This window comes from Fusarium oxysporum, chromosome 1 (genome assembly GCF_000149955.1).
Source record: "Fusarium oxysporum f. sp. lycopersici 4287 chromosome 1, whole genome shotgun sequence".
Taxonomy (NCBI): Eukaryota; Fungi; Ascomycota; class Sordariomycetes; order Hypocreales; family Nectriaceae; genus Fusarium; species Fusarium oxysporum.
Window position 1 is genome coordinate 6573982 of NC_030986.1, and position 25193 is coordinate 6599174.

The window sequence follows — 25193 nt, forward strand, 5'->3', positions numbered from 1 at the left end:
ATAGTCTCTGGCGCTTGATGTTTGTTCTGCTGCATAGCCATCGCATGTAAGTTTACCACATCGCGATTCCCAGGCAAATCTGATGCACTAATTTAGAAATTTAAGAATAACCTTGCATGATGAGTCTCAGGGATATCTACCCCGGCTTTAGAACTTCTGGTGACAAGGGTGAAACGGGAAACAAGGGCCACCCTGGAGGTTCGTCGTAATAGGCGAATTATACCTGATTTGAATGGCGAGCCTAACCATAGCTGGCTGTATTACGTGCTTGCGCGAGGGGGGCATTCCTGTCTGTGGGTCTAGCGCCCTTCCCTGGGAGCAGCCTCCTGATAGCTTCGCGAGGGGGAGCGGCCGCCATGTTGAAGCGGTGTTTAATTATGCTTATCTTTCGAGTCGGCCTGTGCCCTTCTCGTGTACTACCTTGACGCTTGCTTCATAGACATTCTTAGCCGCCCAGTCAACCGGCAACCGACCTCTGCGTCAAGCTGATAAGTGCATGGAGTCTTATAGTTACGGCCGCATTCACTGGACCGTTTCCCATCCCTATTGCAATAGTGTAAGAAATAAAGTCTTGAGTTCTCTTAAGCACGGCTCTTGTTGTAAACCAGTGGCTCGCGGCCAAAATCAAAGCAAGGTTCAGGCATAATAGGCGGCTCTATTGTGGATATCTTCTCAACTCGGAATTCTCCATGAGGCTCTCCTGAGCTTCTTGGTTCTTTGGGGATAAGTTGAGTTGACTCATCCTTCCAGACATGCTTGAAACAAGCTGCCATCGGTCCATTTCCACAGTCTCGGGGTACCAATTTGGCATCCTTCAAGGCTTAGTTTGAATTGCGGCCGTGTGAACGCGCGGCCCCTAAAACACGCCAATAGCACACTCGGTGAAGCGAATTGTCATAGTGAGGTTCTTCGGCCCTTCTATAGGGAGCTGGTGAAGCCGAAAAAGATACGTGGCCCTTGCGGTTGCCCCAGATCTCTTCTCTAACTATTGAAAAAACTCGTGAATTAATACCGAAATTCGTTAGTCACATATGGGTACATCACCGATGTCGTTCTAGTTTGACATGCCATAATCCTGGCTCCCTAAGCCACGATACTTGCGAATCATGAACACAAAGCTTTATTACGGTTGCGCACAAATGGTGCCCATTTGATGCCTATCATATTCAGTTCTATTTTTCCTATAAGTAGACGGCGCATGCCATTATGCTGGCATGGACTCAAACACGGTTGTCCTTCACTATTACCGCCTGATAATCGACTTGTCTGATCAACATATAAGTGACATTAGTGGTGTATAAATATACATCATGCTGCAACTTTGGATTCTCATCGCCAGCCTCACTATAGGTTCCTTCGCTTTGTTGGGTGCAACTGCCCAAGTGAACGACCGCAATCCGCTCACCGAGGAGTTCGGCGATTTTGCGGCAGAGACATTGGATAATTGGAAAGTCCCGGGTTTATCCATTGCTGTGATTGACGGCGACCAGGTCTTTGCTGACGTATGAACTTGATCCCTCTGCGCTCTGCAACATCGGCTTGAATGCGTGACTGTGAATAATACTGATGCGGATATAGGGATACGGCTTTTCGGCATTGCCTGATAAGCCAGCCACGCCGGAAACACTCTGGTACGGCGCTTCAACTACAAAGGCACACACTGCCGCTACCCTAGCTCACCTGATCGACTCCGGAAAGTACCCGGCTCTCGCTAACGGTTGGTCAACGACAATATCCTCTATCATTCATGACGATTTCGTTCTTCAGGACTCGTGGGCGACAGAGCATATCACACTAGACGATGCTATAAGCCATCGCACAGGGATGGCACATCACGATAAAGCCTACGCGGGGGTAGTGAAAGGAAAGGAAGCTAAGCCTAAAGATGTTGTCCGCAACTTGAGGAATCTACCCTTAACCACCGAACCACGGCTCAAGTACTCTTATACGAATCTGATGTACACCACACTCTCACATGTTATTGAGACCGTCACAGGAAAATGGCTTGGAGACGTGATGAAAGAGCTGATCTGGGCTCCGTTGGGCATGAACTCGACCTTTTTCGACTTGCAGGACGCAAACCATGCCCCTAATCAACTCGCTTCGGGTTACTACTGGGACAAGAAGGAAGGAAGATACGGTGAGGTTCCTTTTATGAACGTTACCCAGCTCAGCGGCGCCGGGGCAGTTTTCTCCAATGTCCTCGACTACGCTAAGTGGGTACAATGCCTGCTTGACGAGGCACTTCCATTCCCCAAAGAGGTGCACAAGGATATAAAGTCTCCGAGAATGCTTATATCCACGCAGCCGGATGGTTCCAGCGACATCGTCACATATGGACTAGGCTGGTATCGCACCCTATTTAAGGGGCATGTTATATACACTCACGGCGGAGGGGTGCATGCCTTTGGAGCCCAGGTCTATTGGTTGCCCGATATCAGTTATGGCGTGGTTGCGTTCGCGAACACGGCCATTACTTCAAATGCCGTGGAGGAAATCCTGGCATGGAAATTGATTCAGGACCGACTTGAAATCCCAGAGAACGAGCGCTTTGATGTCAAGTCTAAGTTCGTCACATCTTCTATTGTCCTACGAAATATTCACTGACTAAGATAGATATCAAAAGACCATGAAGGAGTTAGGCCCTACCGCAGATGAGTCCGTTGATATTCTCTACCCTGAGCGCCCCAATCCGCCGTTGCCCCCTACTGTGAACATCACGGAGTTGCAGGGCATATACTACGACCCAGGGTATGGACAAATTACGTTACGGGAAGAACCTCACCCTGATAGATCAGATGAGAAGATTCTTGTCGCAGACCGCCAGGAGATGACATGGAAGTACCAGATGAGGCTGCATCACGTCTCCGGTGACTATTGGATTATCTACCTGCCTTTTTTGGAGAATCCAGGGTATATGGTCGAGTTCGTAGCTGGGGAGTTCAAGATCGGAAATAATGGAAAGGCGGTTGGACTTCAGGTGGACTGGGTCAGTCGATTTGATGATGTGGTTGAGGGAAACGTCCTATTCAAGAGGGTTGACTAGTTATAGGCGAGGTAGCAACAGCTTGGTACACCTAAATACAAAGTAAACTTCGTGCATTTATACATTAAATGATAGTTATATTGCAATTCGGAACACCAAAGCATAGATGCGTATTGTTGTACAATAGTTGTATGTTATGGGGTAGTGTTGTACAACTTTAGTAGAGGAAAGGTAGTGTCGTACAACTTTACAACAGTTGTGCAACCATAAGGTCACGTGCAACGACCAAACGGGTAGAATTAAGGTGCCATGGCTCTATATCTTCGTCTATAGCATTCTAGTCGTCTTGTAGACCTACATCCATAGGTGCCCCATAATCTCCAGCCAGCGGATTGCATACTAGACCCAATCTACCCTCTCCGGAGGGGACAATTAGTCCTTCTCGTAGCCTGTTGCCGATACACTCCACCTTCTCAAGATTCTTCCAAGTGATTCGAAGCCGGTCCCACGAAGCAGTACGTCGAGCACCTGAGAATGCTCTCTCTGGCTCAGCTGATTCAGATGGGATGGAAAGGATATCGATAGCCATCCGACTGAGTCGTGGATACTGTGCCCGTTGCTCAAGACGAGACCACCAGTCAAGAGGAGTACAGTCGATTTCAAGAGGTAAAGCGTTGATATAGGAATCCAGATTGTCTACTGTACCAAGGACTGCTTGTAATTACTAAATTACACATTTTTCGTCCGTGCGCTGACCCCCTGTCGCCTATCAACCATTCAGCATTCATGTAGGGGACTACATGATTGAAAAATACATACAAAATGAAATGGCGCTATTGAACCATAGGGGGCAACATGTAAAGAAACCCGCCAAGTAAAATAGCCCAAAATAGTATGTATTAAAAGGCAACATCCAGGTATGTATTTTTCCAAAGTATGAATTAATATAAATCCAAATTACACTGTTGCGATAAGTTTGAAGTTTGGTGATTTTTTTTTTGATGTGGTTGTCGAGATTGAGATTGTGTTATGTGATTGGCCAGGCTGCATGGACCGTGCATTTCGGTACATTGAGGAGAGACAAGTAGCCATTTGGGGTAGGGGATAGCATGGGAATACCGATTTGCAGTAAGGGTTACCAATCCAAGCCATAATATATTAAAAGCAGATTAACCAACAAAGTTAAGTTTCCAGTTCAGAGGGATTCAATATATTTAAATCCAGTCAGGTTTAGATCATATTATAAGTGTATTATATAGTATATTTAGCAGAGAATGTTTAGCAGGGAATGTAGAAAAGTATAATATAAGGGTGATTCCATTAGCCAGGCAAGAACCAACCAGCCAGTCCAACGAGTCAGATATAACCCTAATCAAGCATGTAGACAAGAAATGCGCCGCATTTCCACTTCTGCACCAATCAGAATCTCCATATTCTTACCACATATTTCTCCCCATGGCTGCAGCATACAGGATGGCCTCGCTTAATTCATGGCCGACCGCTTGGCATCATTGCGGCCACGGTAAAAAAGCCCAAACCAACATGGAACGAAGACTATTTGTTGGGCCAATGGTACGATACAGTACCCCGGAGTCCAGCTGCCGTAGAAGCCCGGCTTCGAGTTATACTGCGTGGTGTCGGCCTCATGGTTGATCGAGCCACGTTCAACTTGGCCAAGACTTCATACTGATCTCGATGCTGGTTGAATACCTACTAGAAAGATGACTTTTGACCCCACAAATTCAAAGTTGAGAACTGCCTGAAAAGATATGTTGATGTATGGAAAAGGTTCATTTGTTATGTGTTTAGAGTTCAACATTTTGAAACACATCAGCAGCAAGATATATACAGCTTACGACTCGGACGCGATGAAACCATCATGATGTGTCATATACGATATCTGGTTGCTCTTCTACAACGCGAGGCTGTGAACTCTAACTGGAACGTGGATAAAGGACATAAGGAAGATAAGGATAAGCCTAGCGACTGTAGTAATAGAGATAAGTATGAAGATAAAGATGACGATCGTGATGGAGCTAACAAGGAATGGTATTAACAAGTACGACCGAGTCGAGACTAAGAATCATGCCAACAAAAACGATAAACATTGCACTTGTTAAGGATTTGGGTGAAGATAGGGCCACATCCTTAATACGTGTATGCCAAGAAATTATGATGACAAAGGAAGATTTCTGCGTAGCCGCTGAGTTTATTGTGTATTTAATGACTGAGCAGTACAAGAGACTCCATCTCAAGGCGACCACAGGCTGACCCCCTCACCGACTGCAGCGATCAACCTCGCAATAGGCGGGACCATCAGAATTTGTTGACTCTGATCTCTTCACAAGGTATCTCGGTGTACCAGAGTAGGTATTTGAGTCATGTTGCTTGCTTTTTAGTGGTCCTCTGCTGCAAAGTCCGCTTCGCGTCATTGCGCACTTTTTCAGCGATGCACTTCAAGAGCTTCCTGTGAGCTTCTCGAGCTTCCGCATCGTCCTCGTCAGAGATTTCCGGTAAACGCCAATTTGGGTACAGATTCAGATGCGACGGCCGAACTTGTATCTGACTCTGTGAGTGCGAGCTGAAGTAATAGTGACATAAGCGACAAGTTGGCTTGCTGGCGCCGATGTATTGCCATTGCCGCCAAAATCTATTTGGCCTTGTGATTCCGTTCTTGGTGAGGTAGTGATGAATGAGGACTTCTGCGTGTACGATTGGCCTGAAAGTTCTCTTCAAGAGTTGAATTTGGATAGCCTTATCCAGACCCATCCTGCGGAGATCCTCTGCATCCTGCATAAGCTCTGGCATCTTTACTTTCTCAAAAGCCTCCATGTGTTGAACAATAGCAACAGCTGTCAGGTCCGACTGTGCAATGGGCTTGGATATGCGAGTACTAGACGGTAGTGAGGTGATCTTGAAGTCCTGAAATAGTAGCGGCCAGGCTGCTGCTGCACAAACAATAAAGTTCGCAGCTTGACGGTAGGAATGCCAACGGCCGAGATAATGTTTTAGCTCGCACCACGGCCCAGACCTGAGGAACTCGCTGCCCCTGGCTTTCGTTCTGACGGCTTTCTTGATCCCTGTCATCGCCAGCTGGGCATTATGGATCAGGTTGATCAGCCTTTCACAATCTCTCAGTGCTGGGGTAAAGTTAGTCTCGGTATGTATAAAGTACGTCGACAGAAGGAGGGAGACTTGCACTTGATTTCCTCCTGCTCGCGTACGTTGTTGACCGAGAAGTTGCATTTCTCTCTGAGCTTTTGAAGCTCACTCTTCAAGGCCTCTGTGCATCGTTGGAGTCAGTGTCATGTAGTGTGTCATACCGTCTTCGGACTGTCGCCGTTCGTGATCTTCCAGACAAAGGCCTAAAGCCTTATCAAGTTTGTCTTTGTATTCGGTAATTCGGGGCATGTTGAAAGCTAATATCATCCTGAGTACTCTCTTCTCGGGGGCATCGGAGCTAAGATTTTGGGGGTTCTGCCCGGCCAACTGTAGTAAGTTCGTTACGAATCTCGCGGTTGCCCTAGTCTCCTCTTCGTCCTTCCTGTTCGCTGCAAACACGAATTCGGGCCCATTCGTCCCTTCGAGAATTGTCATGGCGGTGACCGAATTTCCGCCTCGTTCATTGTCACAGACCTGGGCGAGATTATTTACGAGCACACGAAAGGCTTCGAAGTCGGATTGCAGGTTGTCAAAGTCGACCGTCGCGTGGCTTTCTGGTTCTTCTCGGGCCAGGTTGCAACTTTGAATCATTGCATACTCGAGAACGATTGGCTCGTAGAGAAGTCTACGCTGGAAGGGATCGAGACCAGCATAGTATTGGAACTCCGAAGTCTGGACTACCGTCATTCTTGATGATGCGTGATGATGCTATCATGGGAGAACTCCTGCCTGGTAGCTTGATGTAGCATTAGCCGAGCTATGGTGATCAAACGCCTGGAGTAAAGACAGTTAAGCAGTTTTCTGCCAGGGTTCCTAAGGCAAATGAATAATAAAGTCTAATTCTTCAATACTTCGTACTAGGCCGGCATCATCATCGGTGATGACCTATGACACAATCGTGAGTAATATGGCTGGGGAACTAAGGTCGGTTTTGGCCGAAAAAGGCTTTTTCCACCGCATCGGTATTCCTCGTCTGATTAGCCAGGAGCTATTGAAGCCCACCGGAAAGCCCCGACTTGCTAACACCAGCTTCGGATACCAGGTTAGTATGAACTCCCATATCCACTCGAGTAGTAAACATCGAGCGTATTTACCACAAGAAGCTGATAAGATACAGAAATCATTCAGGAGAACTCTTGACAACAGATGCTCACTAAAAAACTAATTCGGGAAGCTAAGCCGCGCCGCCGGGACACAGTTGCGTCATTCGAGTGGTGGCTTACATACCCTTCCCCCCGCAGTGACACCCTGACCCTGGAAGTATAACTATCTCACATGCCCCCGCAATGCTGGTCCGGATTACTTTCAACCAAAAAGGCCAAAGGGCGCGTCTTGCGCTTTTGAAGTTCGTCACTTGCACTTAAACACTGAGCTTACAACTAGGTATACACGGCAACTATGAAGTGTGGAAAAGGCATCGCTTTTTGCTGCTTTGAAACATATACATTAGCTGATGAGTTCCCAGACACCCCTCAATTATGGAGCTAGTACCAGAAACGGCTTTTAAGCCGCATGCCTTGAACCCAACTCTCCTGAACAACACCGGAGGGATTGTAACCGAGGCACCTGGGATGCCACAATATGGGGACCTTATCACTGTCAACTCGATCTCCCTAGGCCATACAGTCAACCCGGCTCTCGTACACGCTACGGCTTCCACCGGCACTGTCACCGCTATCCCTTCTAGTTGCTTGAAGGCATAGTCTTCTCGTGGCTCGCATGCTAACAGTCAGGAAGACGATGAATGGAGGATGCTTATGAAGGATTGCGAAAATGTCCCCGCTGAAGTCAAAGCAAAGAGTCCCGGACATGTTATCAACGCCATTGGACTATCCAGGTGTGACATAGAGTCTACTCAAACTCTAGAACAGCATTTGCCGACCCACGCAGTCAGTCCGAGCAAACATATAAGGCATGCCAGGGGGCCCAATAGGGAGTATTGTTGTTCCTGGCCCGCGTGCTCTCGGACTTTTTTGACAAGCAAAAAGCTGAGGTAAGCGCCTATCTCTCGATTACCGACAGTCGAAGTATTGGTTAGTTGGTTAATGAGTTCCGCAGTATTCATATTCGCACAATGCATAAGCCCCGGACGCTTTGTATAGCAGGATGTGGACAGATATTTGGGGACAAGAAGCCCATGCTCTGGCACGTCAGGGTCTACCATCGGCAGTTCCTGCCCACCCTAGATGCGTTCAAATGCTCTATCTCGGAATGCAAGAGAGAGTTCACCCGCCCTGATAACCTTAAGCGTCACATTGAGGAAGTGCATACCAAGCAAAGATGGAGGAGGAAATGATCATGGGTGGACAAGGTTCTCCCAGCGTTGCAGAGGATGGGAGGGACTAAGGCGTTATCAGTTGATTGATTAATTGATTATATCCTGCGCGGTCGGAATCGTCTAAACGACTATGCCTAATTAACGGGGTCCAGCAAATAGCCGAGGCCTCGCGGATTAGCATTAGTTTGCATTGCCCTACTTCGCCAAAGTTAATAATAATAGCTAGCTATCACTGCCGCGCACTTAAAGAATGAAAACTCAAAGCATGTTCGCCGTTAGCAGTTGCAGAGTCTGTTCCACTCTTTTGACTTTCTTTTCATACCCTACCAGTTACTAAGCTCCCCCCCACGTCCCCCATATAACTCTTTCCAGAAACTTAGCTAACGTGTTTGATAAGCGAGCGACGCAGTCAAGCGAGCGACGCACTGCACTGTATAGCTAAAAATAGCTTACCCTATCGTAATTTACACCTTAAATAAAACAGCTAAAAATATAAAAAAAAGTATTTTTAGTAATAGTATAATAATAGCTATGTTAAATACTTTTCCTAGATTTTGAAAAAAATTCCTTTATAAAGAAATGCTTAATTATACAGTGTATTTTACAGTGCAAATAGATTTTAAGGTTTATAGCTATATAGAATTTTCTTAGATTTTTTAAGAAGAGAAGATAGCTTATTTTAAGAGTTATATATATGCTATTAAAATTATAGCTATTTTAGGCGTAGTTTGGATTTTTAAAGAGTTTTTTAAAAACCGGATTTAAGGTGTATAGGGTGGTGCGTCGCTCGCTTATCAAACACGTTATTGGAAAACATGAAAATATATATTTCTTTTTAATGGTTAGATATATATTCCTGCTGTTCTGCAGCTGTTGGTAAAGTCAAGACTTATGTAATTCGGCACATTACATCCAGCCCTTGTTACAATATAACCTCCACTTGTTTTCTCTCGTGTTTCATCAATGCTACATAGGGTGTTGATTGATTTAGCATCCACATTGAGGGTTATCGCCAGCTAGGACGTTTGCGTGAGTTACCAAGAATGGACGAAAAATGCAGGCGAACTTGAAATGTATTTATATCTATTGAGTTTGATCATCTGTCTCATTTGGCGCGCGGTAATAACATTGGGGCCGAGACCCCGGATGATCACATTGGCGCGCGCTAGCGAAGTTGAGGCCCGCGTCCTATGCCCTGCCATTCTGACATACATTTCTATATATATATCCTATAGTTAATAATAAATAGAGGCAGGATGCCAACTAAGTTATCACTGTCAAACTTGCCAACTGCCTTGGAATTAAAACTTTATCTTTACTGATTCTTTTTTATATATGTTAACCTGCTAATCCGGCTTGTTAATAAAGTACCTGATCTGCTTCCAAACTCTCAAGATAGGTGGCAATAAAAACCGGCTGTATATTGCCTTATACCCCAGTGGAGTCGTCAATAACGAAGAGCAAAGGTAATTACTACAGATACTGTTTACCCAGCTAAAGCTAAATTTTAGCTATAGGTATCATTGGGGCTTTCTTATCGGACCAAAGAACGAAAAAGGTGCCAAAGTCTCTGGTATACGCCACCATGTCAAGAATCACCCTATTCGCAGCTGGATATATGAGGAGATACCTCTGTCCAATGTGCGGAGTACCAACAATCTCCTCGCTCGTATTGTCATTGCCAAGATCGAAGACGAAGGCCGGCTGGTCGACATTATTCGAAACACACCCGTTGCCCAAAACGACCCTAACTGGCGTTACCGAACATGGGTCGCCCAAGCTTTGTCCCAGATAGCTCAAGATGGCATGGCTACTGGGACCGCGGAACTGGATTAGAAAAAGATCAAGGCGGTTGCTCGTGAATATGTCGCGAGCAAGACTGCAGCTGGAAGATATCTCAATGCCGCGGATATGGCGTTGCCGAAGCCGACATATGATATGCTCCAGGGGAAGGAGGTTGTACCTTAGCTAGCAGGATCCGTTTCTGGTTGATATTTGTTTCTGTTTCGTTCGTGCATCTGGTAGGATTGTGTTTCAGACAGGGTATTAGAACTGTATTTGGCAAGACTTCAGATATCTCCCCACCATCTTTGGCGTGTCTTCTCCATTTCAAGCTCGGCAGGGTAGGGATCAAGAAACTGAGCAATAGAACCTTGCCATGCTTGCCGAGTATAGTTCCCACACCATGCAGAAGTGTATTCCCAGTAACAAGGGTACCAACCCGCAAACTCCCAGTCAATGATACCGACGACATATCCACCGCGAACCAAAATGTTGAAGGGATTTAGATCTCCATGAGTAAACACCGCCGGTGGCCACGGGCCGTCCTGTTTACTCACCATTTCTTTTATTTCCTTCCATTCTTGATCATGCATTTGGTCCGGCTGTTCTTCTGGCCTGAGATCTTCACGTAACCATCGATGGAAATCTTGGACACACTTGAACGGCCCGAATCTGGGTCTTGACCGTGGTATGCGGGAATCGCGCAACGAACCGCCTCGACAGCTTTCTACTCCTGTGCCAGGAGGTGGCGGAAGAGCCCTCAGTTCCTGGAACATTTGCCGAAGCTGTGCGAAAATGTTGTCCAGGTCGGCATCGGACAATGTTGGCCAGGCTTCTGCGAGAGAATTTCCTTGAATGCGCTCCATAACGATAAAAGCTCGATTCTTGTAGATAAATGAGCTGTAGACAGCCGGGATAGGGATAGAAGTATTGGCGGCGACGAAGCTCATAGTTGCTGCTTCGGTAAGATGGACAAATGGCCCCGTCTTGACGATGAGGTGTTTAGAAATGGGAATACAAGGCCCATTGTGTTCGTACAAGCGCGCGGTAGTTTTAAGAGCGATGCGGGTCAGCAGGCGACGAAGTAGCGTATTTTTTATGGCCAAGGAGTCTGTACCGTCGTGTTAAGTGGCCGTTCCGTCGTCGGGAGGAACGTAAGGTGTTGACATGCTGGAAGCTAACTAAGCGGAATCGCTGGCTTAATGGAATTAGAGGCGCTGCTTTATGTATGGCACGTGGCCATCAGCTTATTTAGATGAAAGCGCGCCGTGGAAGCTGACACATGGGTAGTTCAAGAAGTGACGAATAATGTGCTTAGACAGGATTAAAATTATTGCGCGCCGGTGTTGCTGATTCTACACCCCGTGATGTCCCTTGTGTATGAAGCCATCAGGTTAGTCGAAATTGCCGTTGCAAGTTTCGCGGTCATTGCACTAGCCTATCTGGGTCTTAGCTCTCCCAGCTTCTAGCAAATCAGAATTTAGCGGCCATATGCTAACTTCATTAGATTTTGGCGGTCATGCACTAGCCTAATCAGGATTTCGCGGTCAACCCAGGGGCTAGCACATCTCATCAAGCTGTAGGAGCTTCGAAACAGCCCAAATCAATCACAACTATACTTTATCTTGATAACTATGCCCGAAGCACCTGAAAAGCGCGGGCGACCACGGAAATATGCTACATCAAAGGAGAAAGCAAAGCAAGATGTCAATGCTAAACGCGCCCGACGACGGCTTCGGAACTCGGTGCATGGAAATATCCGATGTCGAGCCGATTCTCCTCACTCTCTTCAATATCCTCATCCCCGGTGACAAGCTGACATTGCTGCGTCATATTTTCCCTAGGCACTTCCTATCAACAAGTTCATGCTTTATGCAGCTAAAAGTTGGTAAATATGCACTGACGATATGCTCTCCTGATTGGTTCAGCGGTTGAAACAACAGGGATGTAAGCGCTGATGAAATAACTGCCTGCGCTGCCTAATATCGCAGGACAATTACCCCGCCCTCCTGCGACAAACATATGCTGTTCAAGTTCATTTCATCTAGAATGAAGGATAGCATCATGGTCATGCGTCAATCCAAGGACGAGACAAATCAAACGCAAGACCTGGGCGAATCCTGGTCTCCGTATAAGCCTCTGAGCCAACATCGAGATTGCCAACAGATTCACCCCGAACCGACTCTGCTGAACGCAGCTTCGCAGAGAAGTTGTACAATGACGACTATTGGAAGCGCCTGTGGATAATCCAGGAGATTGGGCTAGCCCAGAAGATTAAAGTATGCTTTGGAAACTCGGCGACAGAATGGAAACAGTTTACGCAGTTCATCACCATGCACAACTTTGGATCTAAAGGCCCTATAAGGTTGGAACGGCAGCGAGAGGAGAAATATACCGGGTCAAACACCTTGCTTCAGCTACTGCAGGACCATAAAGAAGCAGATTGCCAAGACAGGAAAGATAAGGTATATGGCCTTGTAGGAATGGCTTCAGACGCCCGCGGCTTTTCTATCGATTATAATAAATCAGTCTTTGAGATTTGGACCGATGTGATGGAATTTATGAATCAACACAGCCTATTTTTTGACAGGGATATCATATCCATCGGGCACCTCGTTAAGTTTCTACTCACGGGGGCGGAATGCGATCCCTTGCAGCAGATCCTGGGGCTATACGCACCTAGAGAGGTCAAGCAGAGCTCGATGAAATATGATAGTAGTCTTTGTACTCTTTTTTCTATCTTTGAAGAGAAAATCTAAGGCAAATAAACTCTTTGTATACTTTAAATATCCCGAATACCATAAGGTATAAAGATTTATTTTAAAATAGTTGTTTAAAGCTATTAATAGTATTTAACTATATTATATGGTTTGTGGAGATATCCAAATTATATTAGCCAAAGTAGACCCGGCCGTTCTATTTCAGAAGGTAATCTTCAGCCTATCAAGGCAGAGGACTTATAATGACTAGGCAGTAAAGTTTATAGCTTAACAAGGCTTCTGTTACTCCTTGATAAGTATAGACATTGCACGGCTTCTAATCTGTTATACCTTCTACGTATATATAGTATACTCAGCTGAAGATCTATCAGAGTTGCTCCTCCCAAAACTGTGGTACTATGCGTAGTACTGTCAGAGAGCAATACCATGCAATACCCACCTACCGCCAGTAATACCCACCAAGTAAGCAAAAAAAATATTTCCCCATACGAAATGCAATTTTTCAACCAGATGTAGGAAATCCAACAAAATTAACAAGAGTGAAATAACATTCGAATTTCATTTTAAAATTAGGTGGATTTTAGTATTTTCGCAGTATTCTAACTTCACGCCCTGCCCACGTGCGTACCACAGTTAACTTTTCCTCCTCCGAATTTGGCCTCTCATGTTCTTCCATCCCTCCCACCTCGATCACATCCTCAACAGCATTTGCCCTTTTAATTGCTTTTTTGGCTCAGAAATAACACTACCAGCCACTAGAGCTTCGGCTAATGTCATAAACCTTTTATTAGGATTCAGTATCGCCCCCCTCTTCTTGCCTCTGCTCAACCGGTCAACCTCCTCCTCTAGACTAGCTATTCTGGTGCCGAGAGAGGCAATCTTTGACTCTTGAGCTTTAAACCCTCTTATTATTAGAAAGTAACATCTTCTTGTTAATAGGCTCTTGTTCTTCCCCAGATCTCTGATATAGCAGCTGGTCATTGGCGTATAATCAGGGTCGACTTGCCTATCTCTGTGGCTATCTAACCTGGGCATTATTTCTTTCCTATCTAGCTAAATCTTAGGATAGAGGAGCGCTTTCCGTCGTAAAATCGGTCAGTTCCTAGTCACTCTCCAGCCTAAGAGGATATTTTTCTTTATTATACCTACTGCTTTAGCTTTAGTATAGGGCTTAATAAAGTTAACCTTATCTACCGGCGCAGAATTAGTTAGGCTGGTAAGTTTCTATAGTTCTTTTTAATAGGCAGCCTTAGAGGCATTAAAGATACTATTATCCAGTGGCTACAGGCCATGAGAGCAGTGTATAGGCAAGTAATAGCAATGAACATTATTTAAAAAACATAGAGCCATCTGCTTATCCTAGATTTAGGGTCAGCGCTATCAGCGGTATTTCTAATTTAGAACAAGTAGACACCTATAGATATATAGCTCCTATGGCTATATAATATAATAAGCCTTGCATTAGGCTTATCTGCTGATTATATTTAAGGCAGATAGAACTCCTTAAGCTACGTAACTATAATATAGTTATCTATCTAGCTATTATTAGATATAATATAATACCAGTTGGCAATTATTTTAAACTTATCTATGAACTACTACTACTAAAAGTCTTTACCTTTAAAGATAATTCCAGGATTTAAAAGACAGCTATTTATGGTAACTGCTTTAATAAAGGTAATCTAAGTATAAGTTTACAAGCCCTTAAGAAAGGCCTTCCTCCTAGGATCACTACTGCTAATAACTAAAGAATCTAAGCCTAGCTTTTTAATAAATTAATAAGTTTTATAGGAAAAATAATTAATACTTACTAAACCTAGCTATAATACTACCCTTATTAATATTAACTATATTCTCTGACTTAATCTAACTATATTTACTTTCCTAGATACTAAAATACTAATTAATAGCTATTAAGATAAAAGAGTTAAACCTTACAGCTTCCTGGTATTTTCCTACCCCTGTCTTTGATATTAGGATAGTATTTAATAAACTTGGCTAATTAATATATACTAATATGCCTTTCCTGGCCTTACTATCTTAAGGGGGCAGTAACAGTGGCACAAACTTAACTATAGGAAGGAGCATAGCCTAAGGCCTCTTATTAAAACATCCAGGTAACTAATCTAGACTTCTACAACTTAAATAAAAGCTAAGTAGGTTAGGTAATCTTAGATTTTAGCAGTAGACCTCTCAACCTGTTAGATGAGAGTAGTTTAAGGCATAATATTTTTTTAGGCAGCCTAGTTCTAGGAAAGACCTTTATCTATAACATCTAATATAACCTAGATAATATCCTCCTATATATAAGATTATTGAGGCATATTAGAAGTAATAAAGGAAAGATAGGAAAGCAAAAATTCTTAATAAAGCTTTAGGGAGGCTGGTTAATAAGGGGGGGCATTTCAGATATTTTATATTAGTGCTATATAACTATACCATATATATCACTAAAGAAGTAATATTATAATATTTAATTCTATGTAATTACTAAGATAATAGGCATTCTCTTATAAAAATACCTTTTCTTTTAATAAAGTATTGTGTAAATGAAATTAGGCATTTTATATAAGGAAATATTTTTTTGCTTACCTTTAGGTGGTACTGCATGGGTAGGCCTATACTCAGATTTTGGCCACCGCCATGTATCAGGAGGTGCAACTAGAAGTTTAATGCTGATATGTTATCTGTATCTATGTGCCTATCTGCTATTACAAAGTGAAGCGAAGATTCAAAAGAAATGGCCATTATAACGGCCATACAGAATGGAAAATAAGGTTCCCAAAAAGGCTTTGGAAGCCGCCGGATGGTAAAACATTTACCACGGGGCGAATGCTCGGCAAAGCTTACCATCGTGTCGCTGCACCCAATCCTCACTTCCAACACACCGAGGGCACCACAAAAGACCATCAGGATCATATTTTTCCTTGATTTCGCGAAGGCGGGCGTAGTTTGGTCCCCAAAATGACGATTGCCAGTCCGGTTCGATCGAGCTTGCCTTGTTTTCATGCGTTAGTAGAGTCCCTATGCTTCAATAAAGGATTGATGTCTTGCCTCGTTGAGATAGGCACCTTGAACAGGGTCGAGGTCTCTCAGCAATCCAAGCTTGCGGTATGTCATATCGTGGATCATGCTTCGGATCTCGGTTTCGTTCGTTGAGTCCGTCCAAGCTTGACCGGTGATGAGATGGACAGTTGCGTTGCGCCAGGAAGGATGAAGAGAGTTGTTGACAGATTTGGGGCTGATTGTGAGAGTACCGGACATTGAGAGATTTGGCAGGCCGTTCTGAACACTATTAGTGAGAGAGCTTAGAGAATGCAGTTTATCCTCCATCCATACCGATGGTGCTTTCTTGGTAGGGCCAATCTTCTTGTACACGGCGGCGAACTTGTCAGTTTTTTCTATGACGGCACGTCGTGAGATTAGGCGGGATGTTCTAATACTATGGCCTGCGCTGACAGATCCAATATCAGGCAAAATCTTGAGCAAACCTTGCCAGTTGTTCACAGGAAGCCTGTTCAAGGACCAGGCGACTGTTGCGTTGGAAGATCTTAACAGCTTTGCAAATGGTCGGATGGCATCTTCGTAGGTTTTGTTGGACGCTTCAAACATCATCAATGAGCCGCTGAAGGTGAGAGCTTCGGCCGAAGGAGGTCCTTCAACCGTGTAGTAGCCGTGGATACCTGCATCCTGCATGGCGGGGAACAGAGCATGGGCATCTGCGATGAACTGGTACCACTCGTCTTCCGAGGTGTGATTCTTGATACTGGTATCGAATGCTACCATGACCATTTGAGGTGCAGGATAAGCTTTGACGGTGAGACTTGTGATGACACCAAAGGTGCCACCACCACCACCGCGGATGGCCCAGTAGAGGTCCTCATTTTGACATTCATTGGCAATCACGACTTTTCCAGATGGAGTAACAATCTCTGCCTCTAGGATGTTGTCTGCACCCTGTCCGTAGTGGCCCGTAGCGAATCCGTGACCACCTCCAGTAGACCAACCGGCGACTCCAACGTCCTATAACGAGTCAGTCACCATGAAAACTTCACTAGGAATGGGAAAACTTACGTTACTGGTACCGCTAACAGCCAGAGCATTCCTGGCAGCCAATGTTTCGACCATTTCCCCATCCTGAACGCCAGCGCCAACAGTGGCAGCCATGCGTGGGCTTGGGGTGTCCTTCGAATTGGGACAGGTAGAGTTGAAGTTCTCAATCAGTTCAATGCCCTTCAAGTTGTGAGTCCAGATCCTGGCAAAAAGTCAGCATCAGCTCGGAATATTTAGTTCTGGCTACACGTACGACAGACTGCTTGACCCTAAGTTCCTGTGCGTTGTTAGCAAGTATTCTCTACACAAAGTGTCAACTCAAATTCTTTACCTTCCATCGCCAGCATGTCCCGTGTTCTTGATGACCAATCTGATGTTCTTCACCGCGGCGAACCTCAGCGCTTCTACAACATGATCCGTGGTAGTAGCGTTCACGACATAAGGAGGAAGCACGTCGTTTGAGCATCCTCGCTCGCCCGCCTCGGGGTCGTCGTAGATACTAGTTCCGTTCTTGTAGACCGGAATACAACCAGCATTCGACCACTCGCTGTGAAGGCTCGCCGGATCGCTAGAGTGAAACTTTGACTCTGGCCACTGCTTGATGACGGAATCGCAAGCCTCGGCGTCGTAGTTGGGATGAGATTTGTAGCAAACAGCGCCTGGAGGTGTATAGCGAATCAGGTGGCCGCCAATGGTGGAGTTCAGAGCGGTCCAGGTTTTGGTCGATGGCCAGCAGGAATCGTCAGTAGTCTGAAGATGTCGTTAGCAACCTAATTAGGACGGCCATAGTAGACTTACGCATCGACATTGGTCTTTGGCAAGTGCACTTGAAAGGAAGAAGCCTGCAATAGCAAGCGAATATGATGGGTGCATGGTATTCGAGTCTTCTCAGAATGTCACCTGTAGGGTAGTAGGATGAAGACTAGAAGATCAATTCTCGATTGTAAGGTCTCTGTTTTATTTACAAGAGACTGAACTTATACAAAAGGTGGGCACTGACGTAATGACACCAATTACGCAGAAATACAATAGCGAAAAATCAGGTCGAATACGGAAATATCCACGAAGAATAAGTTGAGCACTCACTTGGGTGGAGCATTCGCTTATGATACACGATAAATAAGGCAAGGATAATCAACACAGCCCGTCGGCAGCGACAAATATAAGCTGCAAGTCCCGTAGGCCCCGGAATTTAGTGGACTCCGGGACTTCCGGAAACCTGTTTTTCGTTTGCTACAGGGCAAAACTGCGCTAACACGTTACTTGTTCACTCAATATTACTAATACGCGTATAGGCGGCCGCACGTAACGATAGTAACTCGTACATGCATAAAGCGTTCAATTTCGAAACAGTATGTTCTAACACGGGATATAGCATTATTTTCGTGAAACTACATCCTTTTCATCCGTGCAAACTGGTAGGCTCCCAAATGCCACACGGCTGCTGCCCTTACCAGGGGTCTAATGTTGTGGTATCAGATAATCAGACTAAGGACCTTCAGTCCCTTCGATGCATTGGTCCTGGAAGAATGATTGAAGCAGTAAAGGCGTGGGTTTGTAGTAGAATGCTTATATTAAAGCGGTAAGCAAGCAGGCTTGCATAGGCAATCTTCATATGATTTCGGTATAAGATGGCCAGAGAAGGACAAGTCCAACTTTCGTGAACCGAGAGGGCTAGCTGACAAGAGCTTGGCCCAACAAAGAGGATGCTTGCAGATCCCAATCAAAAAATCCGTAATTTTCTTGGTAAAAATGGGCAGACTTAAATTGTTTTTTAAAAACTGCTGTATATGCCTGAGACGTCGGGGCCGGAAGTAAAATAAATAATCTACTTGGTATTTATCTTCTCCTATCGAGTAAACTCTGAACCCAAGACCTTGTTTCCAAGCTGGGAAGACGGGATTGGAGAACGGCAAGCATGGGCCATGACATAAGCAATAATCTAGCAGCCATACCAGGTCCCCCTTGCGCACACTTCAAGTTGCCATCAATAACCTTGCGTATAATCTCGCAAAGCTCGTCCACTACGGTCGCTTTCAACACATTTTCCACTGGGGCCCCGACATCTTCTAGCAGAGATAAAAGCATTTCGGTCATGTGCAAGCGCATCGTCAGGTACAGACTCTTAGCTATTGCAACGCTCGTCTCATTATCTGGACTTAGTAATCCATTGAAGTACCCGGGGTGGGTAGCAGAACGCGGACATTGGGCGACAAGGGATGCGGCATGCCCAAGGTTTGCAATTGTCTGAATGATTTCGTCGATAAGTGTAGCCATATTTGCTGAAGAGAGGTTTGAGCAAAGTGTAGATGTCAAAATGCGAACTTTTCCGGTCAGCTCGACACAATCTTGTATAAGCGGCTCGATTGTACGAAATTGGGCCCAATTGGTCCAAGGGCTTACAAAGTCGGTCTTCAGTGAGCTCGGGTCGGTACCTAGGAGGAAAATATCGAGTAGCTGCACCAGGCAAAAGACGAAAGATATCAACGTCAGCTAGAGTTGGAGACTTTGCAATATCATGGAAAGATTGACTTACACGAACATGCCTATAGAATTGGAAGACACTTATGTCTATAGAGCTGTCTAGTTTTTGCCGAGTTCGGTATCGAATAAGCGCGAGTGCACCTGTAGCGTGTGGGTGGCATTTTAACCCATCTGTCTCTACCTTTCTTTCCGACCGTTGTTGAACGATGACCTTCGTTAGTTAGCATATAAATGAACATTGAGAACGATGAGGGTCAGAGAACTGACTTCGAAGAGGCCTAGAAGGAAAATGGACATCAAGATGGCGTCATTCTGTAATTGAGCCGGCTCGGCGATATCTCTCTTCAATGCAGAAACTGCGGCGCAATATTCCAATTTGGGTAGAAGTCCATATTGGTTAAGATTTGCAGACGAGTGGGCTAGAGCTGCGGCTTGGAGAGCATGCATGAAAGGCGATACAGAAGTATTGACAGCTATGAAGGGAAGGGCTACGAACACGCCCACGCTGGCGTCGAAGCACAAATCATAGTACATCCGATGAACGGCGTAAATTTGGACGTTCTGATCAATATCCCTGGAAACTGAGACGGGCGAGGCGTGAATGGCCGATGCCGTCAAGGGCGGTGTATCTGTGTTGTTTTGTCTCAGGCGTTGCTGACGATTCACTCTCAATTGTACCTTGCGAGAAACCTGCTCGTTTTGTTGTCTGTGTATCAAGCTCCAGGTATCCGGATAACCAGGGCATACATGAGTGAGACGCTTACATCGCCCACATGATGGTTTTTCGAGATCGCACTGCATACGTGGTGTGAGAGATTATGTGTCGCTATCGCATGAAGCGCCGCCTCACCTTGACACGGCTGTCTTTGCAGCTGAAACAGCCCATTGCTGGTCGTCCGAGATTAACCATGCTCAAGGCTTGAATACATGAATTACCATAACCTGAGAGGCGGTGGTCGAACGGGGAGGGGCTTTATACGAACGAAATGTTGGTAAACTCAATTTGTGAAACGGACATTAGGATACCGATCGGGATTAGTTATGCCTCATAGTGAAACGCCACCGTACTCATCATCCCGTGCCAATCTCCACATTTTATTTTGGTAATACCCCGTGCCATAATTGCCACGCTAAGCCGTGATTGTCCAACACCGTTGACTACAATATACACAACTGCACAAACCCGGCGCGCCTCCCGGTATCCCAGTATCTCAACTTATATCCTGCATTTCAACGCAAAATGTATGGGCGGGGCGAAGACAGAAGGGGTGAGCGCATTCCACCTTGCATTTCACTCCATCATTTCCTTCTTCTGAGAAGCACCTTCAATGGGGGACATCCAGACCGGGCGTCGAGACACGAAGATCTCTCCTTGAGGCTTGATGGTAGCCAAGAGCTCGGGATCATCAAAGATACCCGCCTTGACAAATTTGATACCAGGAGCAGCAGGGCCATCACGAAACACTGTAGTACCGCAGGTAGGGCAGAATGTATTCGTAACAGGGTTGCCAGCCTTGCTCAGCTTTGTGAACGTCTTCGACGGTCCCTCAAGTTGAACCAGATCACCAGGGACAACCCAATTGAGGCCATGAGTGCTACCAGATGTTTTGCGGCAATCCAAACAATGGCACAAGACCTTGCTTATACATTAGTAACGGCAAAAGGAAAGTGAGGGTTAGGAAAGTTCATACAACGGCGACAGGGTCACCCGAGACCTCGACTTTGACTCCACCACAAAGACAATGACCAGAAGACATGGTAATAAGCACAGGAAAGGGTAATTCTGCAGATGAGCTTATGCTTAAGAATGGGAGAAGTCTGATATGATTTCTTGGTTAGACATTGATCAATTGGAATGGGCTGGATAACGCGATGCCTTTATAATGAATGCCTCGTAGACATCGGGAGTAGCATGTATACCAGCCTCCTAATACCGATAAGGGTTAGGTACTGTCTGATCGCGACTAAGTGGGATAATGCACTAAACTTAATCAGTCACCTATAGCGAGGGCGGCCTCCCATTGGATGATGTAACGATGGCTTGTGTATTTCCGCCCTCGAGTTTGTCAAGTATTGGTAATGAATTGGTCGATCCCGACATATATACCCTTACTAATAAAACCTATAGCATGAACTCTATATTCAGATCGTTTTTATGCCGTATTGGACTTCTTCTCAAGCAGTCGTGCTTTTCCAAATCAAGTCAGGACTTGAACACTACGCGTTCAACAGAGTTTAGAGGCAGGCGTACTTCGCTAAACTAGCTTGATTCTGTGTCCGGTACCTGCAAGCAATATTAATCAGTATGTGTCCACCCCATTCTCTTTTGTTTTTAAACTGTCACACCGAGACGACATAAATAGTTGTGCAAGGGCCCGCGTCTTGACGATAGGTATAAGGCTGAAGGATTCCCCTCTTGATAACAATTCTAAGCCATTGCAGGCTTTCCAGGCAATGGATATAGCAATTAGATGGCATCTAGCTCTACTACAATACAATAAAAGCTTTGTATACTTACATTAGCTAGGCTACGGCAAACAGTATCAAGACATTCATTTACTATTAGAATGTGATAATATGTTGATTTCCCTTTATATATTTTGTAAGAGAGGTTCTAGGAGTAATACAAAGAGCCACAAGACACACTGGCTGTGAAAATTGAAAGGGAGAGCCCGATTCGTCAGACCAATGGAGCACTTCTCCCAATTTGCCTCGCAGGTCGGCATCACATTTGTGCCGAATGTCTACCCTCTTAATAATAGGCCCCATATATGCTGATTTTGTTGACATCTCGGTATTCGTAAACCTCATTAACCGCCGGAGACACTGGGCTATATCAAGGATTGTTTTTCTCCACTCCACTAGCAAACTGTACACATTACCTGTTGGATAGGCAGCTATACGATGGGGTGAGTGTATTAAGATGTGGAGCAGAATGTTGTGATGTTATTAATTGTTGACTTGATTCTTTGATCAGTCCTAGCATGCATAATGTAGGCACATTCGATAAAGCTAATAGGGATCAATCCGATGTGGAGAACAAAGATAATGATTGTATTAATGAAGCATGCCTCCCGCCCCCTTTTTTCTCGCGAGGGGCTTTATGTCATCTCACGCCCCCTCTGACTAAGGTTAGGATATCGATCTATCAGAGGTTTCGTAATGGCAGAGCTAATACCATACTTTGCAATTATATTCTCTATAAGTAAGAACTAATTGCAGATAATGGTCAGACCTTTACGTTTAGCTCTCCGATAGTCGTATCTACAATTAAAGTGCGTTCTAAGTTCTGAGTGGTAATTAATGAATCCACGTGTCTAGCACTTGCCAACAGGTGACGCATCGCGACCGGCCAGCACTCAGTAAGCTATTTCTTCTACATCACGCAGTCTCAAGGGGGAAACCTCGCGAGCCAAGGTCTAGATTGAATTGAACAATACTCTGTTCTTCTAGATCGGATAATCTACGTAATTCCGGAGTGACATCGCACCGAGCAGGGATGCCGCGGTATCGGCGCCAGAGCGAACTGTACGGCGTCCTGTAGGTCCTTGCGGCACAACGAAGACCCAAAACTGGGTCTTTTCAAAGGACTTGAAGAACAAGAATGATATTTGCCTCTTGATTTATCTGTGACATGCTTGGTGGTTGCGACATGTGTGGCGAAAGAGAGGGGAGAGAGTGAGAGATTTTTGATTAACCTGCTGATAGTGTACTTTATTAGATATTAATTAATTAAGATGACACATAAAGGGTAAGTTAGTCTACTTTAGATTTCTATTTTAATATGTAGTTAACGCAATAACAGCCCTAACAATTGTTATTACCTCTCGTTGGATGAGTACCCGGCACAAGAGACATCATGCTGATTGCTTCGGCTCGCCAGTCATCAGCCTGTAAATGGCTTTGAGTAGTCTCAAAAACCATATTAACGAGGCGTTTATTAGTATATGTTGGCCAAGTCGTATGAAAATCGGATACTAAAAACACATTATAAGTTAGTTTCAAGGAAAGGAGGTGTCTGAAGGTGGTCCATAAGGTAACACGTAACTGACCATTGTGGAAGTTCGGGTTCCGCTTGGTTGCAAAGCTGATCCACATTCGGCTCATGAGTTCGGCGAGTTTGACATGTTTCTCCTTCAGGTTAGGCTCGGCTGGGAAAGGGTTTATCTCCCAGCCAAAGCCTTCCGTGTCCCTAAACGTATATGCCACATCTGAAAAGTGGGCAGCTCCAAGCGTATCTGGATCCATGTTTGCTGGTACACCGTCGAATAAGAAACTATAGCTCGGCACGTTTTCTCTAGCCCATGCTTGGGTTGCAAAACGCCTTCCAGCAGTGAATGTCATGTCACCCAGCCACAACGTTGCCTGGCCATAATAGTTGCCGTACTTTGGACCGGGGTTCGGCTTCACAGTACCTAGACCAGCTGTCGAAGGAGTATTGATTTCCTGAGCGTACAGTTGCGCCCAATGTTGGGCGACTGTATCATTAATTGGGCCTCTTATCCAAGAAGTCTTGATGAACGATTTGAAGTGCTCCTCAGTCTCAAATGAGCCCGTCGTACCCAATATTTGCTGCAGTAGAGATGTTCCCTCATTCCTCGTCGAACCAATGAGTAAAGGTACTTTAGCAAAGCGGCCCGAGTGTAAGAGCTCTTCGCTAGGTGCTGTAATTATTCCGCCATCAACAACAAATGAAGGTGTCAAGAGAGAACCAGCTTGTTGCAATAACTCAGCGGGAGCTGCGCGTAGACAATTCAGTGAGTCTTTAGAGTCTGAACAACCAGTTTTGTTCAGTACCATATTGAAATCGGCTTCTCGATCCGATATCTCACGGCTGAGAACGGGTACCGTATAGGGACCTCCACTTTGTGCGATTGCGGCATTGAAGAGACCATCGTTTCGGCCTCCGAAGGCGAGGAGATGAAATCCGACTGACATAGCACCAGCTGACTGGCCCATTATCGTAACCTGTGATGCATCTCCGCCAAAATATCCGATGTTTTCTTGAATCCAATGGAGAGCCTGCCGTTGGTCGTAAAGGGCAATATTAGATACGCCAGCCGCCTCTATTTCCAGGCCACCCAGAAAGCCAAAAGCACCGAGACGATAATTGAAGCTGACGAAAATGATTGGTGTTCCCATCTCCACGGATGTCTGCACGAGAAAGGTTCCATTGGTCCTGCCGTCGCTGGCGCTGCCCTCCTGGAATGCCCCCCCATGTATCCATACGAGCACGGGAAGTGGTGAACGCTGGGTTGCTGGCCGTATAATGTTGATGTGGAGACAATCTTCGCTGACCGGGTCTGTGACGTTTTGACTAAATCCAGCCAGTCGAATATCGTTTCTAAGGCAGCGCGCTCCATATGACTCTGACTTCCGAATGCCGGCCCAAGGTTGTGCAGGCTGGGGTTTGCGCAGACGGAGGTCATTTACAGGCGGCGCCGCATAGGGTATACCGAGAAAGAACTCCTGGTCGTAGTGGCTATTAAAAATGCCACTCAAGGTGCCATTCTTGATGGTCACAGTTGGAGGGCCTCGGGGTCCTAACGAGGAAGTTGACGGCGACTTGGCGTCAACTGCAAAGACCAGGAGCAGCCATGCTATAAAACAGGCAAAATTAAACATAATTCAGAGAGATAGAGAGAACACGCCAAATGTAAGGAAAGTGTCGTACTAGCGATATGTTGACAGGAATTTCTATCTGGCGGTTCACCAATTGATCGTGGTT

At 45.4% G+C, this 25193-nt stretch overlaps 9 protein-coding genes across 9 annotated transcripts; 3 read left to right on the forward strand and 6 right to left on the reverse strand.

The window, feature by feature from the left end:
- Window positions 1-1310: 1310 nt before the first annotated feature.
- On the forward strand, window positions 1311-3102 carry FOXG_15119 (uncharacterized protein; the record flags this gene model as incomplete). The annotated part of the gene is made up of 3 exons (XM_018395188.1): window positions 1311-1502; window positions 1579-2567; window positions 2617-3102. 3 exons carry the CDS (start codon window positions 1311-1313, stop codon window positions 3044-3046), a joined length of 1611 nt encoding a protein of 536 aa, XP_018255681.1. The 3' UTR covers window positions 3047-3102.
- A 2263-nt stretch (window positions 3103-5365) lies between these two features.
- On the reverse strand, window positions 5366-6835 carry FOXG_15120 (uncharacterized protein; the record flags this gene model as incomplete). The annotated part of the gene is made up of 3 exons (XM_018395189.1): window positions 5366-6126; window positions 6162-6269; window positions 6310-6835. The coding sequence occupies 3 exons, from the start codon at window positions 6833-6835 to the stop codon at window positions 5366-5368; spliced, it is 1395 nt and encodes a 464-aa protein (XP_018255682.1).
- A 791-nt stretch (window positions 6836-7626) lies between these two features.
- Window positions 7627-10262, forward strand: FOXG_21994 (uncharacterized protein; the record flags this gene model as incomplete). The annotated part of the gene is made up of 3 exons (XM_018402375.1): window positions 7627-7834; window positions 7886-7985; window positions 9944-10262. The coding sequence occupies 3 exons, from the start codon at window positions 7627-7629 to the stop codon at window positions 10260-10262; spliced, it is 627 nt and encodes a 208-aa protein (XP_018255683.1).
- Window positions 9712-11477, reverse strand: FOXG_15121 (uncharacterized protein). The gene has a single exon (XM_018395190.1). The coding sequence runs from the start codon at window positions 11156-11158 to the stop codon at window positions 10496-10498; it is 663 nt and encodes a 220-aa protein (XP_018255684.1). The 5' UTR covers window positions 11159-11477; the 3' UTR covers window positions 9712-10495.
- Window positions 11478-11842: 365 nt separating this feature from the next.
- On the forward strand, window positions 11843-12019 carry FOXG_21995 (uncharacterized protein; the record flags this gene model as incomplete). The annotated part of the gene is made up of 1 exon (XM_018402376.1): window positions 11843-12019. One exon carries the CDS (start codon window positions 11843-11845, stop codon window positions 12017-12019), a length of 177 nt encoding a protein of 58 aa, XP_018255685.1.
- A 3546-nt stretch (window positions 12020-15565) lies between these two features.
- On the reverse strand, window positions 15566-18096 carry FOXG_15122 (uncharacterized protein). Its single transcript, XM_018395191.1, has 7 exons — window positions 17780-18096; window positions 17313-17731; window positions 17235-17258; window positions 17003-17183; window positions 16268-16951; window positions 15983-16213; window positions 15566-15926 (listed from the first exon to the last, which is right to left on the reverse strand). The coding sequence occupies exons 1-7, from the start codon at window positions 17852-17854 to the stop codon at window positions 15747-15749; spliced, it is 1794 nt and encodes a 597-aa protein (XP_018255686.1). The 5' UTR covers window positions 17855-18096; the 3' UTR covers window positions 15566-15746.
- A 724-nt stretch (window positions 18097-18820) lies between these two features.
- On the reverse strand, window positions 18821-20351 carry FOXG_15123 (uncharacterized protein; the record flags this gene model as incomplete). Its single annotated transcript, XM_018395192.1, has 4 exons — window positions 18821-19438; window positions 19518-19676; window positions 19733-20260; window positions 20316-20351. The coding sequence occupies 4 exons, from the start codon at window positions 20349-20351 to the stop codon at window positions 18821-18823; spliced, it is 1341 nt and encodes a 446-aa protein (XP_018255687.1).
- Window positions 20352-20476: 125 nt separating this feature from the next.
- On the reverse strand, window positions 20477-21222 carry FOXG_15124 (uncharacterized protein; the record flags this gene model as incomplete). Its single annotated transcript, XM_018395193.1, has 2 exons — window positions 20477-21101; window positions 21157-21222. 2 exons carry the CDS (start codon window positions 21220-21222, stop codon window positions 20757-20759), a joined length of 411 nt encoding a protein of 136 aa, XP_018255688.1. The 3' UTR covers window positions 20477-20756.
- A 1943-nt stretch (window positions 21223-23165) lies between these two features.
- On the reverse strand, window positions 23166-25184 carry FOXG_21996 (uncharacterized protein). The gene is made up of 2 exons (XM_018402377.1): window positions 23518-25184; window positions 23166-23442 (listed from the first exon to the last, which is right to left on the reverse strand). Exons 1-2 carry the CDS (start codon window positions 25088-25090, stop codon window positions 23273-23275), a joined length of 1743 nt encoding a protein of 580 aa, XP_018255689.1. The 5' UTR covers window positions 25091-25184; the 3' UTR covers window positions 23166-23272.
- Window positions 25185-25193: the final 9 nt, after the last annotated feature.